This window comes from Monodelphis domestica, chromosome 4, assembly GCF_027887165.1.
Source record: "Monodelphis domestica isolate mMonDom1 chromosome 4, mMonDom1.pri, whole genome shotgun sequence".
In the NCBI taxonomy this organism is placed as follows: Eukaryota; Metazoa; Chordata; class Mammalia; order Didelphimorphia; family Didelphidae; genus Monodelphis; species Monodelphis domestica.
The window spans coordinates 196,871,012-196,889,705 of record NC_077230.1 but is presented as its reverse complement, the minus strand read 5'-3'; the positions used below and the strand labels follow the sequence as shown (position 1 = coordinate 196,889,705).

General features: G+C 35.7%; 1 protein-coding gene across 3 annotated transcripts in view; it reads left to right on the top strand.

Annotated features, from left to right (window-relative positions):
* Positions 1-3,442: 3,442 nt before the first annotated feature.
* Positions 3,443-18,694, top strand: part of PDE1A (phosphodiesterase 1A) — a 455,171-nt gene continuing 439,919 nt past the window's right edge. For 2 of the 3 annotated variants that reach the window (XM_007494476.3, XM_016433729.2), the window contains exons 1-2: positions 3,443-3,533; positions 4,255-4,365. In XM_007494476.3, coding sequence (XP_007494538.1) covers positions 4,265-4,365 — 101 coding nt within the window. In that variant the 5' untranslated portion in view covers positions 3,443-3,533; positions 4,255-4,264. Of the gene's footprint in view, positions 3,534-3,647; positions 4,366-18,694 lie in introns of those variants that run through there. The other variant, XM_007494477.3, reaches the window with a different exon arrangement.

Below are 18,694 nucleotides of genomic sequence, written 5' to 3'. Positions count from 1 at the left end.
GGAGGATTCTCAGTATAGAGTGCAAATGGAAGAGGAATTTATTATGGATAATAGGTCCATTAAATACTCACGAATGTGGACTAATTTCAGGGAGTCCTAAATGAGATTCACAGTTATTCAAAAGAGTCTGCTCTAACAATCCAAGCAGGAAAAATGAAATGTGTGAAAGGTACCTGAAGTCTGGCTTTGGGCAATGAGGTGGTACAGTTGTTAGAGAGCTAGGCAAGGAGTCAGGAAGATTAACTGGCCTCTGACACTTACTAGTTGTGTGACCTTGGGCAAGTCACTTAATCTTATTTGCTTCAGTTTCCTTACCTGTAAAATGGGCTGAAAAAGAAAATGGCAAGCCACTCCAGTATCTTTGTCAAGAAAATCCCAAAATGGGTCTTGAAGTTTTGGACATGACTGAATCATAGCACCCATGATGTCCAGACTATGCTGAGTTAGATGGCTAGTACATTGAGTTGGACATTGGTGCATAACTGAGCTGAATGTGCACCTTAGTATTTGGACATTAGCACTTTTGGCAATCCCAAGTTTCTCTCTAAAACAAAAAATATATAAATTTTAATACTTTTACCAAGTATTCTCACTGTAAAAGACCACAAAGTATAGTGCAAGGATTTCTAACTTGGAGGGTCCATGAACTTGTTTTACATATATATGTGTGTGTGTGTGTGTGTATACACATACATACATATACACACATATATTCTGCTGACTATATTTCAGTTTATGGTTTCCTTTGCATTTAACATTGTGAATTTAACAATATAATTCTGAGGAGTTCACAAGCCTCAACAGTTTGCTAAAGAGACTCATAAAAGAATCCATGGAATAGTAGCGAGAAAACTGGCATTAGAATCAGGACTATCTGTGTTTATTTTGCTTCTGCCACACAGTGTGGCAAGGCACTGAACCACTCTTATTGCCTCATGCAACTCTCTAGGAGTACAACGTGTTGGTGGAATGATTTTTCTCACTGAGAATTCCCTAAAGCAAAGAAATTCTTACCTGGATAAGAAATAATCCTGACTCTATGCTATATATCTGCTTCTCATGAACTATCACACTCATCAAAGAGTCAAAATTGTAGGTGACTCAAAGAGCAGTGGAGAGAAGCATGGTTTGGAAAAATATGCTGTAACATGCTGCAAATGAAGAATTGCACATAAGGAATTGTAGAACAAGTGCCATGAAAGTGATGTATGACCAGAAAGAGTGGGGAGTCAGTCATATAGCGAGTGAAGAATATTGGATGGATTCGGTTAATATTAAGAGATCAAGAGGAAGGTTGCTAGCACTTTGGATAGATTCCTGTATGAAAGGCTTGGGAGAGACATTGATTAGGGAGAGTGAAGAGCTGTAATCTGCACTGATAGAGGCAGTACCCTCATTGATTAAATTGGAGATGCATTGAAATAGAAATAATAAATACAGTTCAATGAGAGATAACACATTTGAATTCGAATGCCAGGTATCATAAAGACATTGCTTTTGGCATATTCTCATAGCAACTGAGAGGAGAAATTTTTTGATTCTCCAGAAGGATACAGGTAATTGAATTTTTTTATTTTGAATTTTGAAGTTTGATTTGAGGTATGTAATTGATTAGGGCAGATGTTCATGTATGCCAGAGACTTTTATCTTGTTTATGTTTATATATAAACATATATGTTTATATGTTTATCTTGGTTTTGGCTCTTTTGCTTTTGTTGTTATTTAACTGAAGAGTTATGAGAGATCATCAAGTTTATCCTAATTGTGAGAGAAAGTTAAGTACCTGTTTCCCTGTAATGTATGAGGATTTAAATCACTGATCTCAGAGGTATCTTGATTGAGTTTACCAAATGGCTAGAATACTTCTCAGACCTAAATGGATGCCTAAGTGTACAGTCCCTATTGCCTTATTTAATTTGTTAAAACTATGCTAGCTATAACAAAATCCAAAGAAGGAGCTGGTGCCTTTGCAGGATGATTGTAATACTGGTATATATTTCTGTAAATGGGGGAGGGAAGGAGTTGGAAGCTGCAAAGACTTTAATCTTTTGGCTCATAAATCACAAATGGTAGAATCCCTGTATTTAATTCAGGCTATCAGCTTTGAGCAGCCTCTGGGAGGCAGAGCTCAGATGCTAGATGGGGATTTCATGGTTTCAGAGATGGTTTTTAAGGCTTTGTCAGTAAGAATTTCCAAAAGTAAAATCATCTAGGCTAAAGCATAATAAAATAGCCAGACTGGCTAGTTTTTTTACCAAAGAAAAAATTTTGTCATGTTTTGTAATTCTGGTAAAGGTTTTTATGGTTTAGGGTGCTGTTGCTGCTGCTGCTGCAGTGATTGCCATCTGTTTCTTAAGGCATCCTTACTGCTTGCTCCCTCATCCAAGTTTTGAGCAAAGATCTGGCAGTGCCCTGTTATTTGCTAACCAGACATTAGAATCTAGTTGACAGATGCTTCTCTTTGAGAATGATATTCTGAGTCTACAACATGATTCTAAGTCTTCTGGTTTAAAACAACAATAATAGATAACAAACACATATATACATGCATTCATAGCACTTGACATAGTATTGAATTGATCTTTACAACAACCCTATTAATGGATATCACCCTTGTCCTTTATTATACAGATGTTAATTAAGTCAATAAGGAGTACAGCTTATCCAGGTTCACACAGCTAATAAGTATCTGAGGCAGAATTTGAACTCTGGTATTCATAACCCCTCATTGACTGTGCTTTTCATAATATCATTTAGCTTCCTCTGTAGTTGTACATTTAAGTCACTTTACCAGATTATTTCCTACCTAACCATTTCTACATATATTTTCAAAGATGTTTCTAAATATCTAAATTAAGGCAAACTGTTCATCTGATGTGCCAGTGGTACTTAGATATTAATGACAAGTATTTGGTCTTTTGAAGTAGGAATAAAAGAATGCCCTGGCCAATTAACCTAACAAGGAGATTATTTTCTAAGCTTGTCTCTAGTAGTATGCAAATAGCTGTGCATCTAATGGTTTAGGTCTATGTCTGAAAGAAAGCTTTCTATGCATTTGACAGGTTGGCTGATGATGCTTCCATCCTTATTCCTTCCCCCTTTTCTCCATCGCTTTTCTTATTTTAAAAAAATGATCATACTTTAGTATTAAATCCTCTCATTTCTCTTTCTCTTTCTTTATTTGCCTTTTTTATTTTTTCTCTTTCCTTTTCTCTTCTATTTTACCCTCTCCTTTCTCTTCCTTATTCTCTCTCCTCTCTCTCCTCTTTCTCTCCTTTGTCTCTCTTTCTTGCCTTCTCTTTCTGTTTCTCTGCCTTTCTCTCTTGCTGCATCTCTATCCCTGCCTCCCTTTCTCCCTCCTTCCTTCCCTCCCTCTCCCCCAGCTCTCTCTGTCACACACAGACACATTACATACTAATTTCTTCTTCTTTTTTTTAATCCCAAAGGATTTACAGAGCAGGCTGTGCTACAGCTGCTGTGTTTTCCCCTGGTTCAATTGGCAGTTACCTACTGTGTGGAGTTGCTAGGAGAAGGTGAATAGTCAGAATTACAGCATCAGTTTATGTACATATTCTTTCTGTAACAACCTGTGGAGCTCTATGGTCTCTTTTCTACAGGGATTTCTGCACTGCTTTCAATCTGCTGACAGAATGCTTATTTGCTGCTTTGGGGGAAGCAAGGCATATATTTAAGGGTTGGTTATAGATCAATTAAAAGACAAAAGCCTTGGCATTTAAATAGGTACTTTTTTTCCTCGGGTAGTGCTGCTGATACTGGTTTATACCATCTGTTTTCTTTTTGCATCCTGCTTCTTCAGTTTAGAGAGACAGCTCAAGCTTTTGAAAGAGTACTGAGCCATTCACATTTTCCCTGCATGATCATGAATTTGAGTAAACTGTAGGAATGCTTCTGTGCTTCCATCCATGTCTTAATAACGAATGAACTGCATTTGGGAAGAGCCTGGGTATCCAGGCTATCGGTAGTGCTGTAGCTGGCTCACGTATATGGCTTTTACTTGGGAGGTCAGAAGAGCTGTTTATAGGGCTGTCTGCTGGTGAGGGGACAACAGCGGTGGATCTGCCCATCAAAGTGAATGGCAATTCTAGCAGGAGCTCCCCTCAGCTTTGTAAATGTGATAGGCTTTGATAGACAAGCAATGCCAGCATATAATGTGCGTGCGTCTTTGGAGCTTGGTAGTAGACTAAGGGATGCTTTCACTTGCTGCTGAACCTGACTGTAACTGTGTTGCCATAGGACACTTATCATGGGGTCTACTGCAGCGGAAATCGAGGAGCTGGAAAACACCTCTTTTAAGTACCTTATAGGAGAACAGACTGAAAAAATGTGGCAACAGCTGAAAGGAATGTGAGTAGACTGCTTCTGGGTTGTTGTTGTTTTTTGAAGGGGGGAGCTTTACTGAATATTAAGACGACTTAAGAGTATCCCAGATCTTCTTGGGAGCCATTATTTCATTCGTCTCTCAGGGATAATGCTGTCATCGGAGAACATTCTCTTAGATTTTTTTTTAAAGATACACATTGCATTATTAGCTACCAACTTGTTAGAAGGCTGTGAATCCTATTGCACCTGCTGCTTTTGCTTTCATTTACTAATAGAGAACTCCCAGGAAATTCACTTAACTGCATCACTGCTTGGTACCTGTTACACATGTGCCTTCTTTAGATATAGCATGTTGAGATAGTTAAGGGAAATGTTGAGAAGCTCATTGCATGTCACTTTGAGGTGAATATATAAGATTTTGCTCTGGCAGATGGGAATATAATTTGCTGCTAACCCATGTGAATTAGGGGATTTTATCTGCAGGATTAAGTTAATAAAGAATGATTGCTGACTTTATCACTTTCATCACACTTAAAATTATTCCTGTGGAAAAGGTGTTTCAGTGGTAAGTATTCTATCAGCATGCTGGACTTGCTAGAGAGTTTCTGATTTACATGAGGCAGGGCAGGGTACCATTTATACCTAGAGAGAGCCTGCATTCCTTCCAGTGTGTAACTCCATTCAAATAGCACTTACAGTGTGGCTTTGGGGCTCTCTTCCCAGAAAAGATCCTTCAAATGCCTGAGTCAAACTTCAGTAGCTAGTTAGCTCAAAAGTCACACATTTTGCCTTCCTGTCAGGGTCTTTGACTATTATTTCTCAGATTAGCACCAAGCAGATTTTGGGCTGCACAATGATTTAAGAGTTACAGATTAGCATTTGGGTAGGGATTTGAAATTTCAGGATTTAAAGATCATGGGACAGATCTGCATATTTTCTTTCTACACAAAGGAAAATGTACATCCATCCTTATGAAATTCTGTATCTTTCAGAATTTTTTAGTAGCGATATCCAGGAATCTATGCTTATTGGCTTATTGGAAGAAATAATTCCTTCCAAGAAAATGGGAAAAAATGTGACTCAACTCTTATTTAGTAATGTCTGTGACTTGGGAAGGGGAATTGATTTGTAATTTCACTGGGATAAAGAACACCTGGATAAAGAAATTCCCTCTACTAAATTCAAGTCAACACCTTCTTTGCCACTTGGTGTCTTACAGAGATTCTTTGAGAACAGAGAGGTTAAATAACTTGCCCAGGGTCACAAAGCCAGGGTGTATTGGAGGGAAGACTCAAAGCCAGATCTTCCTAGCTTTGAGGTTCTCTCTATCAACTAAACCATATTGCTTCTCCATCTGTGACTATATATATATATATCTATATATCTAATATATATATATATATACACACACATATATGTATATAAACATAAAAGTAGCAAAGTTTCTCAGAAGATAGCAAGTTTCTCTCTCTCCCTCTCCCTACTGACTTCAACTAGCAGGTACTTCTAATTATTATTTATATTGTTTATTTTACATTTAGAATATTCTAAGAAATTTATGGCTTCCATGATGCAGTATGCCATAATGGGTGAAGAGCTTGTCTCAGAGTCAGGAAGTCAGAGATTCAATTTTACCTCTGACACAGACTGAGGGTATGATCTAGCAGGTCATTTCTCACTTTCCCTGCGAACTCTTTAAGACTCCAAAATCCAGAGAAGGCACTGATCTGAAGCCCCTAATGGTATCTCTGTAAACCAACGAAATCACAATCTAAAAGATCTAAAAGAAAAAAATATGGATATCAAGCTAGATGCTCCCCCCCTCCAAGTTACTCTGCAAGAATACATTCTAGTAGTTAGCATGAGCAATATTTGTTCAAAAAAGAACAACATGGAAAGGCAGTCATATTTTTATCAGATTATTGAATTGGAGAAGGGAAGTCTGGATATTTAGTGTAAAGGAAAAGATGTTAAAATAATCTTTTAGGAGTAGATAATAAAGGGGGCAGCTGGGTAGCTCAGTGGATTGAGAACCAGGCCTAGAGATGGGAGGTCCTAGGTTCAAATCCGGCCTCAGCCACTTCCTAGCTGTGTGACCCTGGGCAAGTCACTTGACCCCCATTGCCTAGCCCTTATCACTCTTCTGCCTTGGAACCAATACACAGTATTGACTCCAATACGGAAGGTAAGGGTTTTATTAAAAAAAAAAGTAGATAATAATTAGAATGCATTTATACTATCAACTTTTGCAGATCAACCACCATCATTTAGCAAAACTCTAGTAGTATCCTAAATGGTCTGTGGCATTTTTAGTTGAGAAACTTGAACACAAATTTTCCTTTGTTTCCTATTTTCCTTTGCTCATATTCTTTCTACTTCAAAAAGTCTGTGCCAGTTTCCTAGCTTGTCTTTATTCTTCCTTGGTCATTTAATATGGTCATTTAATATTACAGGGAAAAACTGTACCATAAAAAAATAAGAATCATGGTAGTCATAGTAAAAAAAGATGTTTAATAGTTCTAAAAATGGATTTTCTCCTTGTGTAACCTTTGATATGGGGTTACTTGGCCATGCTCTGCAGATTATCTACTTTCTTATGGTACTAATGTCAGGACTTATGAGTTGGGGAACAATGAATATCTATTGCTTTCTATATTTATATCCTGAAAATTAATAATTAATAAAAAAGTCCCAAGTCACATGTGCCCCGAGCCTATTCGTGCAATATCTACAGTATATATATAATTAAATATAATTATATATTATAAAATTATAAAAATATAATTATATATTATAAAATTATAAAAATATAATTATATATTATAAAATATTATATATATATATATATATATATATATATATATATATACACACAGGAGTTTTAACTATATAGCCTGAATTGCTAAGGAATAATTTTGATGGTTACAAACACTGTCTTAAGCCAAACTAGAGGTGAAGAATAAAGGATCGAGATTCATTTTCAAAAGAATCATAGAATGTTATAGATGGTTGAAATCTCAGAGGTGTTCTAGTTCAAATCCCTCATTTCTTAGGTAAGGAGACGGAGACTCATAGAACTGAAGCAGTTTGCTCAAGGTATCAAAACATCAAGTTATTAGAAGAATGACCCCTAGAACCTTAGTTTCTAGTATCTCAGCTAAGTGGTTGGTTTTTTCATGTCTTTTGCCTGATGCTAAAGCATTCAGTCATTTTGGTCAATGTAGTCACAACTAGTCACTTCAATAAATTGAGGCAAAAGTAACCTGCATGACTTTTTTCCCCCTCACTCAAAGGATTGACTAATCTAGTTGACAACTTAGTGGACAATTTGCATTGGCATTATGTTAAGAAGAATTTTGAATCTGTATCTTTTATTTTAACCTACACTTTGACTTAGGGCTTTTGCAAGAATTATTATTCGGAACTGTCAAAACAGAGGCAATGAGTCTAAAATCCTGCAGGGCTAATGACAACTAAATTGTTTAATTATGGTCCTTTGTGCAGTTAGTATTAATAAGTTATGATATAACAGGAAGTCTTTCTCTATTAACAAAAATCTTCCTGCCTATTTAAAATGTCATGTTGTCTCAAACAGAATTTGAGCTTCTCAAAATTGCCAATGCTTGTTATTGCCACTTCTGGTAAAAGCATAGAAATTAACATTTTAGATTTGACAAAAATCTTTCAAAATTTTTTGTCCTACCTTCTTTAGTTTATATAAAACATGCAAGGAGCATGTGGAAAGAATAAAGGCCTTTTAAATATTTCCTTGGAAAGTAATAATAGCTAACATCTATATAGCATTTACTTTATGCCAGGCACTATGCTAAACGCTTTACAATTATTGTCTGATTTGATCCTCACAACTAACTTTGGGAACTGCCTCCTATCCAAACTATTAGAGTGATCTATTATTGCCAAACTGCTCCTTAAGTCATCCAACCTAGGGGCAGATAGATGAGACAATGATTCAAATTCAAACATAGACACCTAGCTATGTGGCTCTAGGCAAGCCACTTAACCTCAGTCTATCTCAGTTTATTCATCTATAAAATGGGAATAATAATAATAATAGCACCTACCTTCCAGAGTTATAAGGATCGAATGAGATAATATTTGCAAAGCACTCCTTTATTCCCTATCAACAACCAAGATTTTAAAATTCAATTCTGTTCATTAGACCCAAACTAAAAAGAAAATGAGGTTGCATTTTGAAAGTAAAATTTCTGCTTTTCCCTTCCTTTAGCAAGTTAAAACTAACTGAAAGACCATGAACACACCTTTAGAGGGGATTTTAATGTTAGCATTATCTTTTGATAAAACTTATTAGAGACTTTGAGTAAGGCCCACAGTCTTTTACCTTGAGAATGCTAATTTTTTTTAAAATGGAAAATGGAGTCAAGCATTAATTATTGTTATCTTATATTTGGCCAAAGTGAGAGGCCACAATCCTCAATATTTGGTTTTATTTATTGATAGGTTACATTTATAAAGTGTTTAGAAACATACAGTTAAAGGGATCTGAAATCAGAACACCAGGCTGTGAATACTGGCTCTACTACTTACTAACTGGGTTGTCTTGGATAAAATCATTTGACTTTTTTTTCAGTCAGTCATAAATAAAATGCAGGGTTTGGAGTAGATGAAATCTGTAATTATTATAATTCTTTAAGGACAATTTACATCATTACCTCACTTTATCTTCCCATCATCATTCTGAGTATTGTTCCCATTTTATAAATAAAAAATCTGAGAATCAGTGGGTGAAGTAAATAAATTCAAAATCACACAACTTAGAAGTGACACAGTTGGATTTTTAATACTAGGTATGATTCCCCACTCAATCGCCTTTGCACATTGAGAAGATGCACATTTTCTCTGACTTTTAAAAAGGTATCCACATGTGCAACTCCTTGAAATAAAAACTGGTGTCTTCAGAATTTCATAAATCTGAAGGCCAAAATAGAAAAATGGGAGAAGAAATAAAAAAGGATATGTGTATGCTTGTAGGATCAGGAGTTTAAAAGTAACTCAAGTAGACTGATGAGAAAAATGATTATAATGGATTTAGAAAGAATCTGCTGATCCTCCCTTTTGAAAATGAATTTAGTCTCCTTTAACACATATTTCCTTTCCATTAAGATGTAAATTTCTGCTCTTGATTCTATTTGGCTTATCCATTCCCTTCCCCAAATTTTGGTATTTTTGTTCCCACTCAAGTCTTTTTATGCATCATTTTTAGCTGCTTGATCATATATATATATATATATATGTATATATATATATAATTATATATATTTCACCACCTTTTTTTCAAGTCCACATAGGTGAAAATATTATAAAGTCATTGTGACTTAATCATTTTTATTAATTTCACCAAATAAATAGTATCTGGTATTTGGCCAGAAATTGGAAGTCATTTATGCTGATTAGAACAAGTTTTTTTTAAATTCCTTTCCTTGCAGAGATGGGGAATTATGGATTTGGAGTATTTATATGCTCCAAATATTTATCAGACTAAGTAGGCCAGTTTTTCAGAACTGTATTTTTCCTCTTCTCTATTTTTTATTAGAAAAAGTGGTACTCTGGAAATGGGAAGTAGAAGAAATATATTTAGAAGTGAAGGTGACATAAAACCAAAATTTGTCATTATAAAATAAAAATTATTTTTGAAAAGAAAAAAAGTAATGTTTTGTTTATTGTGCCAAGGTGGCTGATAATTTAAAAAAAAACCAAACAAACCTGTTGTTGAAATTTCTGTAGGATCTGGGTTGTGCTATTATCTAATATAGTGTGGTAAATTTTCCATTGTTTTTTTTCTTCAGAGATTATAAAGTTTACTAAAATTCAAGTCAATTGTTATACAGTTTTATATTCTACACATTGATTTTATATTAATTTTAGAAATCAAAATGTTTAAGTTTGAGTTTGTGACTATGGCACTGTTATTTATACTTTTAAAAGTCCAAAAGAAGGGGGCAACTAGGTGGCTCAGTGGATTGAGAGCCAGGCCTAGAGATGGGAGTTCCTGGATTCAAATCTGACCTCAGACATTTCCTAACTGTGTGACCCTGGGTAAATCAATTAACCCCCACTGCCTAGCCCTTACCACTCTTCTGCCTTGGAGCCAACACACAGTATTGATTCCAAGATGGAAGGTAAGGGTTTAAAAAAAAAAGTACAAAAGCACCTTTAAGAAGCAAGTGGAGCAGAAGCCTCAATACATTTTTTCCCCAATGTCACTGCTTTAGGTTTTAATTTAACAATATGGAAACATTTCTAGCAAGCAATAATCTAACAAGAATTCTGTGAAAAACAAAATGAGGGTTATAATTTTGAAAATAAAGAGGAAGAAAAAAAGAAAAATCCAAATAGCCTCATTAAATCTCAGAGAAACAGAGTAAAATTTTGGATATGACTGTTCCAAATATTAAATAACTTGTAGAACATCGAAGAGGGTCACTGGTTTGTAGGACTTTAAATTTTCTATTGCTTTCTACAAATGTAGAGATAGAACTTGTGAGAATTATTTCACAAATAATACAGCTCATAGAAAGCATGAGGATTCTTCTACATGGAAAGAGACAGAAGGATCTTTTTTTGTTATTTCTTCTGTGTCCAGATGGTCAGGTAGGGGAGAGAAAGAAAAACGAGTGAGTGTGTCTGTAAGCTCTAATTTACTGAGTGTTTATTACATCCCCAGCACTGTGCTAAGAATTGAGAATATAAGTACAAATATGAACACCTGGCCCTCAAGGAACTTACATTCTATTAGTGGAGCACAACACATAAAAGGAGGCTGAAAGATATGGGGGAAAGTAAACTCCAAAATGGAACTAGATAGAGGGAGCATAGAGACTAAGAACTTGGTACCTGATAGTCAGTCACTAAACAATGTGGTACAGTGGAAAGAGATCTAGACTTGGTATCAGACTTGGGTTCAAATTCTGATTTGCTACTTATTACTAATGTGACTGAGCAAGTCACTTACCTTTGTTAGACCTCATTTTCCCTTATTTATAAAATGAAGAAATTGGGCTAGATGACTTCAAAGATCACTTCCAATTCTAAAGCAATGAACTTAGGTTCAGTTTTTTTTCTTCTTCTTCTTTTCTTTTGCTTTCTGACAGATAGGACCATCAGCCCTGGAATAGCAAAAAGCAGACAAAGTGGACAGGTAGGGAGAGAAAACAAAAATAATCTGAAATGTGTAACAACTCATGATATAATAGAAGTTCCCTTCATTACAAAGAAGGATGGTGAAATTAGAAATCATTTTGTTTTTGAGAGAGAGTGCCTCTAGGCGTCATAGAAAGCATAGGGGGTCGGGTTGGGAGAAGCTAGGATTCATTTTACTGAGTGCTATTATTGGGCTAATCAGGTTTGGGATTTAGCTTTGGGTCAAAAATACCAAACTCCAAATTATCAAGCAATTAAAGCAAAGTTATAAGGCTGTGGTTGGAAACACAGTGTTCAGAACCTACAGAGAAACACATGAAGGCTTGAATTCAGTTGCTTTTCAAGGTCAGGATTAAGAAAATTCTGCCTTTGATTATAAAGGTGAAGTTAGCAATGAATGTGGGACAAGAAGAAGGAGGGTATAGTGAGGCATGTGGTTGTAGGTTTACAAGACAGGAATAGCAAAGCACATCACCAGTAGAGAGATCATTTTGGTCTTAAATTCTTAGACTTTTTCTGTAGTCTACTCCACTTGAGTGATTCTGAGCATGTCACTTATCTCTGTTGCCTCAGTTTCCACATCTGTAAAGTGACCTGGAAAAGGAAATGGCAAACCACTACAGTACAGTATCTTGTCAAGAAAACCCAAAATGGGGCCACAAGGAGTTGGACATAACTGAAAATGACTGAAGAACAACAAGCTCCATTTGAACCTGGCTTATAAATTAACCACTGTTCACTCAGCTCACCCATTCCCTTGTAGAGATGACAACAATTAACTGTGGTTTACTTCTAAAAGCAAAGAAGTATGTAATTAGAATTTTCTCCCCCAGGACTCTCTCTCCCAGCATCCCAGTTACATATCTATGTAATGTACTAACATAGGGAAGATATAAGCTTTGTGTAGCTCTGCCCTCTCTCTCTCTCTTCTCCTGGGAAAATGACTGTGGTGGTTGGGTGAGTGCCAGGCAGGAGAACTTTTACTCACATGGCTTTACTCAGGCTTTCATACTTTTGTTCTTTTATTTCTCTTACTTCAAGTGATTACTAATAAATCTTATAAAATACAATACTTGGAGCTATTGGGTATTAATTTAAATTTAAATTTTACAGAAGTAATACTTAGGCATTTTTCCCTTTGAAATGTAGTACATGGATTTTTAGTCTGTTGATATACAAGCACCAATTAAGTTTTTAATTAACAAAGTCAATTTAAAGAAGATGGATAAGACAGTCAAACAAGTTTTTGAGAATGGACATAGTCTTAAATTATCTCAACTTTTTTGAAAAGTCTAACATGTAAAAATGAATTGCAATCTATGTTATTACTGTGATTGGCTAAATTTGGTAATGCTACCAACACCAGTAATTTAGATTATTTCTTTATTCTATACTGAATATTCCAGAGTTTAATTTGTAAGAAAGTTTAATTTGTAGCTTCCACATTTCTACCATTTTTTGGATTTCTAAATATGGAATTTCATAGAATTTATATGAGTAAGAATCTTTTAGTTGTCATTTAACATCATCAACCATAGATGGAAGGGAATTTAGAGGTTATTTCAAGAGCTACATTTTACAAATAAGGAAACTTTAGGGACACATCTAATGAGTGTCAGAGATGGGACCTGAACCAAGGGATCCGCCTAATTCTATAACACTTCTACTGTATCACATTGCATATAAGTTTAATTATCTACAATTATAGGGTAATATATTTAAGGAAGACTCATTGTAGAGTGAGGTTACACAATCTGGGAGAATATAACCTCAAGTTCTAGTTGTTGACTCTGACATAGTCCCAAATATGTTGGGAACCAGAACTTCTGGCATCTTTTAAACATTGGTCATAGCACACTTTCAAAGCCAAACCCACATGTTAAGTATATATTTTTCCCCCTAGAGAGAAACATTTAATGGAGATAATCAGTATATATATATATATATATATATATATATATATATATATATATATACTGATTATTATACTAGAGGAAACTTCTTAGTTTAGTAATAAAGATCTCATCTTATGAAAAATGACTCCTATATATCAAAATGGAAATTCAATAATTCTAAACATAAAAGGCACAATTATTAGAGATCAATGTCTTTCCTTGGCCTTATATAGCTTTTCTGTCTCAAAATGAAAAAAAATATTGATATCCTAATTCTTACTAGTGAAAGAGAAGAGAGAGCAAAAGCCTATAATGCCAAATCTTTGCTCCTTGGCTCACCCTGGTATTGGAGCAGATCAAGACAGCAGGAAAGGCCACATGCAGTTTGTCTCCCGGCTAAATGGGGGTGGGGGGCACAGCACTGGGTGATGATTTCTCTCGTAACCTCTGGAGTGGGGGTGAGGGAGAGAGAGAGAGAGAGAGAGAGAGAGAGAGAGAGAGAGAGAGAGAGAGAGAGAGAGAGAGAGAGAGAGAGAGAGAGAGAGACAGAGAGAGACAGAGAGAGAGACAGAGAGAGACAGAGAGAGAGACAGAGAGAGAGACAGAGAGAGAGAGAGAGAGACAGAGAGAGAGAGAGAGAGAGACAGAGACAGAGACAGAGAGACAGAGAGAGAGACAGAGAGAGAGAGAGAGAGAGAGAGACAGAGAGACAGAGAGACAGAGAGACAGAGAGAGAGACAGAGACAGAGAGAGACAGAGAGAGAGAGACAGAGAAAGAGACACACAGACAGACAGACAGACAGAGACAGAGACAGAGAGACAGAGGGACACAGAGAGACAGAGACAGAGACAGACAGAGAAAGACACACAGAGAGAGACAGAGTGAGAGAGAGAGAGAGAGAGAGAGAGAGAGAGAGAGAGAGAGAGATCTAATCTCCAAAAATCACCTACCATAGTAGTCCTATCTAACTGCTCCTGACTACTCCTCATTTACCTTTGTGTGGGTCTTAATTTATTCTACTGTTGTAAAGGCAGAGTCTTATAGTACAAAGAGAGACCAAGTTAGAGTCAAGAAGCCCTGAGTTTGAATCCTGTCTCAGACACTCAATAGCTCTGTGACCACAGGCAACTTACTTAACCTTTTTGAGCTTTTGATTTCCTAATCAGTACCTACCATAAAAGGTCTATTGATATTACAGTACTTGTATCAGAGTCTATTGTTGAGGTTCAAATGAGATAATATATATTTACACTTTAGTGTCTTACAAATTTCAAAAAGCTGAATAAATGGCAACTATATGTGCTAGTCTTCTATCCCTCTCCTGTCTATTATTAATTTGCTTAAATAATGATTTTCATTAATATAACTTCTTGTCTGTGTGAGCCTAGAAAAGTGATAACTCTTTGAACCTCGACATCTCCATTGGTAAAATGAGGGTCATAATGATACCATTTTACAAGGTTGTTATGATGGTTTAATGAAGTAAAATGCTTTTAGTCTCTCCTCTCTCTAATCCATCCTCCAATAGCAGCCAGAATAATATATCTAAGACATGGATCAGACCATGCTGCTCCCCAGTTCAATATTGTTACTCCTCTATGATTCCTGTGACTCTGTTGGGTATTTCAAGCCCTTTACACACAGCCTTCAGCCTATCTTTCCAGGCTTATTGTAGGTTCCCTTTTATATTCCTTTTGTTCTGGCCAAATTAAACTTCTTGCTCTTTCTCATACACAATATTCCTCTGGTGTCTCTGTCCCTTTGCTCAGGTTGCCCCTATGCCTTGAATGTCCTCCCTCCTTATCTCCATCTCTTAGAATGCCCAATTTTTTTTTTTGCAAAGATCAGGTCAAGTGCCACCTTCTTTATAAAGATTTTCCTGATCCTTCCCTATCCAATCTTTTGAAGTGACCTAGATTTTATTTTTACATGTTTTGCATATACTCATATGTGTTTAATTTCATCAGTTAAAATATAAATTCCTAGAGGGCATGATCTCTTTCTTTTTGGTTTTGTATCTCTATCCTGATTATAGGTGCCTGACTGATTAATTAATAATAATATGTGCAAAGTCTTTTTTAAACTTTAACACACCATACAAATATAAACTATTTTTATCAGTAAGAAAAGTGTCTTCTTGCTCCTACAGCCTTTTAGGGGTTGCTCTCCCTTCTGTTTGAAAACTGGAAAAGAGTCTAAACTTGGTGTGATGTCACTGAGTAATTTAACAAGTAAATTATAGACTTCTTCCCCCAATCCAAGATCCATAATTATCAGCTCAAATCAGCTTACCCAAGTGCATAAGGTTTTATTTTTTTTTCTGGTTCCCTTCTAACATATGTTTAATTAGCACACTAGTAATCTATTGATTGAAAGGGCTATAATGGCATTCCTTTTAATTTATTAAGCTTTTAAAATATAACTTAGATAATCAGAATATTATAATCTTTAAGCAAAGGCCCTTAGAACAATAATCTCCTTAAACTACCTTAGAAGACATTTGGATGAGCCTTTGTAGCAATTGAAGATAGGACCTAATTGTATTTTCATTTCTGCTTCACATTTCAGTGTTTTGTTTACCTTTTCAGTGTTTTGACATCTTTGTCTTATCCCCAATAGACTCACTGTAGTCATCTGTCCCATGGATATTTATCTGGCCTACTAAAGTGAGATAGTTCCAGCAGAAAAAATTCCCTTGTTATCCATATCCAGTCATAAAAAATGTAGTGGATATCATAACATCTACTCCAAATAGTTTTGAAGCTAGAGAAACTAAAGTTGAGGGAGATGATGAAGAGAATTCATAGAAAGAGGAAAGCAAAGGACCTGTTAGGGGCAGGGCACCAAAAGATGGAAGAATTTGGAGATTTGGAAAGATAATAAGTGAATCAAAATATTTAATCTGAGTACAAAGTTATTAAGGGGAAAAGGTTGTTAAGAGTTTTGGAGAAAATAAATATGGGCTTAAGATCATTAAGAGTACAAAGAAGTAAATGTCTAATATTTGAACATAAGGGACTCCTTGAAGTTTCATTGATACAGCCATACACAGGGTCCCCAGGATATACAACTACTTGTTATTTCTCCCCTTTCCTGATCTTTTCCCACCAAAATGGTCAATTTTCAATTGTCAAATGAAAGCACAGTGGTTCAGGTGTAAGGGGCTATGGTTGTTGGCAATAAGGAGGAGTTACCACAAAGACATCCAGAAGGCAAGGAGCAAGGAATTCCCATGCCCTTTTGTGACCTGTTGCCAGGACAACAGGATGTGTGGGGAACCCTGGCTTTTCCAATTTCTTGTTGCTAGGGAAACAGGATATGAACTGTTTCTCACTTGTGTTATGACAAAGTTTCCCTACTTCACTGCCTATTCTACTTCTGGTTGGTGGGAGATTGTAACTGACCACTCATGAGTCTCATGAGTCTAAAAAGAGTACACCAAAGAGAGAGTCATGGAGCATATCATTCACTCCTGTGACATTACCCATGGTGGGATATGTGGAGGAGTGGCTTGGGAGTGGTGGTGAAGATAAGATCATTGAAGTCAGTGACTGAGTGTTATACTGGCAGACACCATAAATGTTCTACTGATTGATTTTATGTGTTAGTCTTTGAATGAGGGAAATGAAGGGGGGAAAAACAGCAGTTGGGAATTTGGAGGAAGTTATATAGAGGACGAAGGAAAGCAGCAATAAGGAAATAAATTCATAGGGTTGGGGAATAATTTGGAAAAGAATTTGGCTTGAGAAAGAGGGAAAAGATGCTAAGAGAATTTGGAGGTTGTGTTTGATTTCAATGAAATAGTGACTTAGATGGCAGTTGGTTGGGTCTTTAGTAACCTTGAGAGTAATACTTCAGAGAATAGATAAATTTTCTTATAAAGTAACCAGTCACTTAAAGATAATTCATGGGAGTTGGAAATAGTTGAGTATGATTCTGAAAAAAATTTATTTGTACTCTGCCCTACAGGCACTCAGAATCTAAGGGAGAGATAATATGCAAATAATTTATAAACAAGATAGATACAAGAAGAATTGGTAGTAGTTTTAGAGGGAAATAGTAACATTAAGGAGGACCAGGAAAGGCTTCTATAATAATAAGTTTACAATGCATTTCATATCATTATCACTTGTGATTTGACGTCTTGGAGACAAATGTTGAAGGTATTGCTATCTTCATTTTAGAGTTGAAGAAACTGAGACTTAGAGAGTTTAAGTGACTTTTCCAAGATGGCACAGATAGTAAGTGTCAGAACCAGACTAGTTCAGCAATTCTGAGCTTTCCAAGTTTAGTTAAATTATACTATAATTCCATTCTCAGATGCTATCCTGTAACCCAAACAAACACATACACCCTCCTACATCTTCAGTTATTTATTTGAAAAGACAGCTTCAGTTCTCTCTTATGCGATTCTTTTTGACTTTAGGTGTCATAATCATGAGTTTGCAGTGCTAAGACTTCCAAAGAATATGACATTTTTATGAATTATATTAATACTTTAGGCTCTATAGGGACAACAACCTTTGTATCTAGCTGAACAACTAAGAGGTTGGTCTATATCCAGGAGACACTTAATAAATGTTTGCTGAATGCATGATATTCTGTAAGAACAGAAATCACCCTGCTCCTTTAAATTACTCAGAACAAAACAAACTGGACAGATAATGGATTGTCCATAATCTTTGGATATTTAATTCATGAAAAAGTGATGTCTTCAGGTAAAGGTATCTGTAAATTAAATTTTGAAAATTGTGATTAGTTTGTTTCACATGTTGACCAGCTAAAGGGTGATCTTGCTTTGTATATATTAATTTAATGTATTTTTATTTTTTAGCACTTAAGAAAAAAGAAATAAGAATTGACGTGCAAGGCTTTATGCCTCAGGTTACATATTTTAACCTATTAAATACCGTCTTTCTTCATTTGCTCTCACATCTAAAATATGGTCAGCTTTAAAGTCTTGGTTGTAGCCCCACCTGAGGCAGTGTGGCATGTTCCTCTAAGATAAAACTTTTAAGAGGGGCAAACCCCAGGTTCTGGATAGGAAACTGACTGAGAAAGGAAAATTTGAAGAATTGTTTCATTCCTTTAGAATCTTCCATTTAGCAGATAAGAAGGAGATTACAAATTTTCCATCTCCTTCTGCTTCCTTGTAGTTCTCTTTCTTTCAATTTGCCTTAGGAGTGATTTGTTTGATTGTGTAAAAGTAATGCTAATTGCATTCATTTATAAGAATAGTTTACATTTTATGCCTACTATAAAATACAAAAACCTTTCA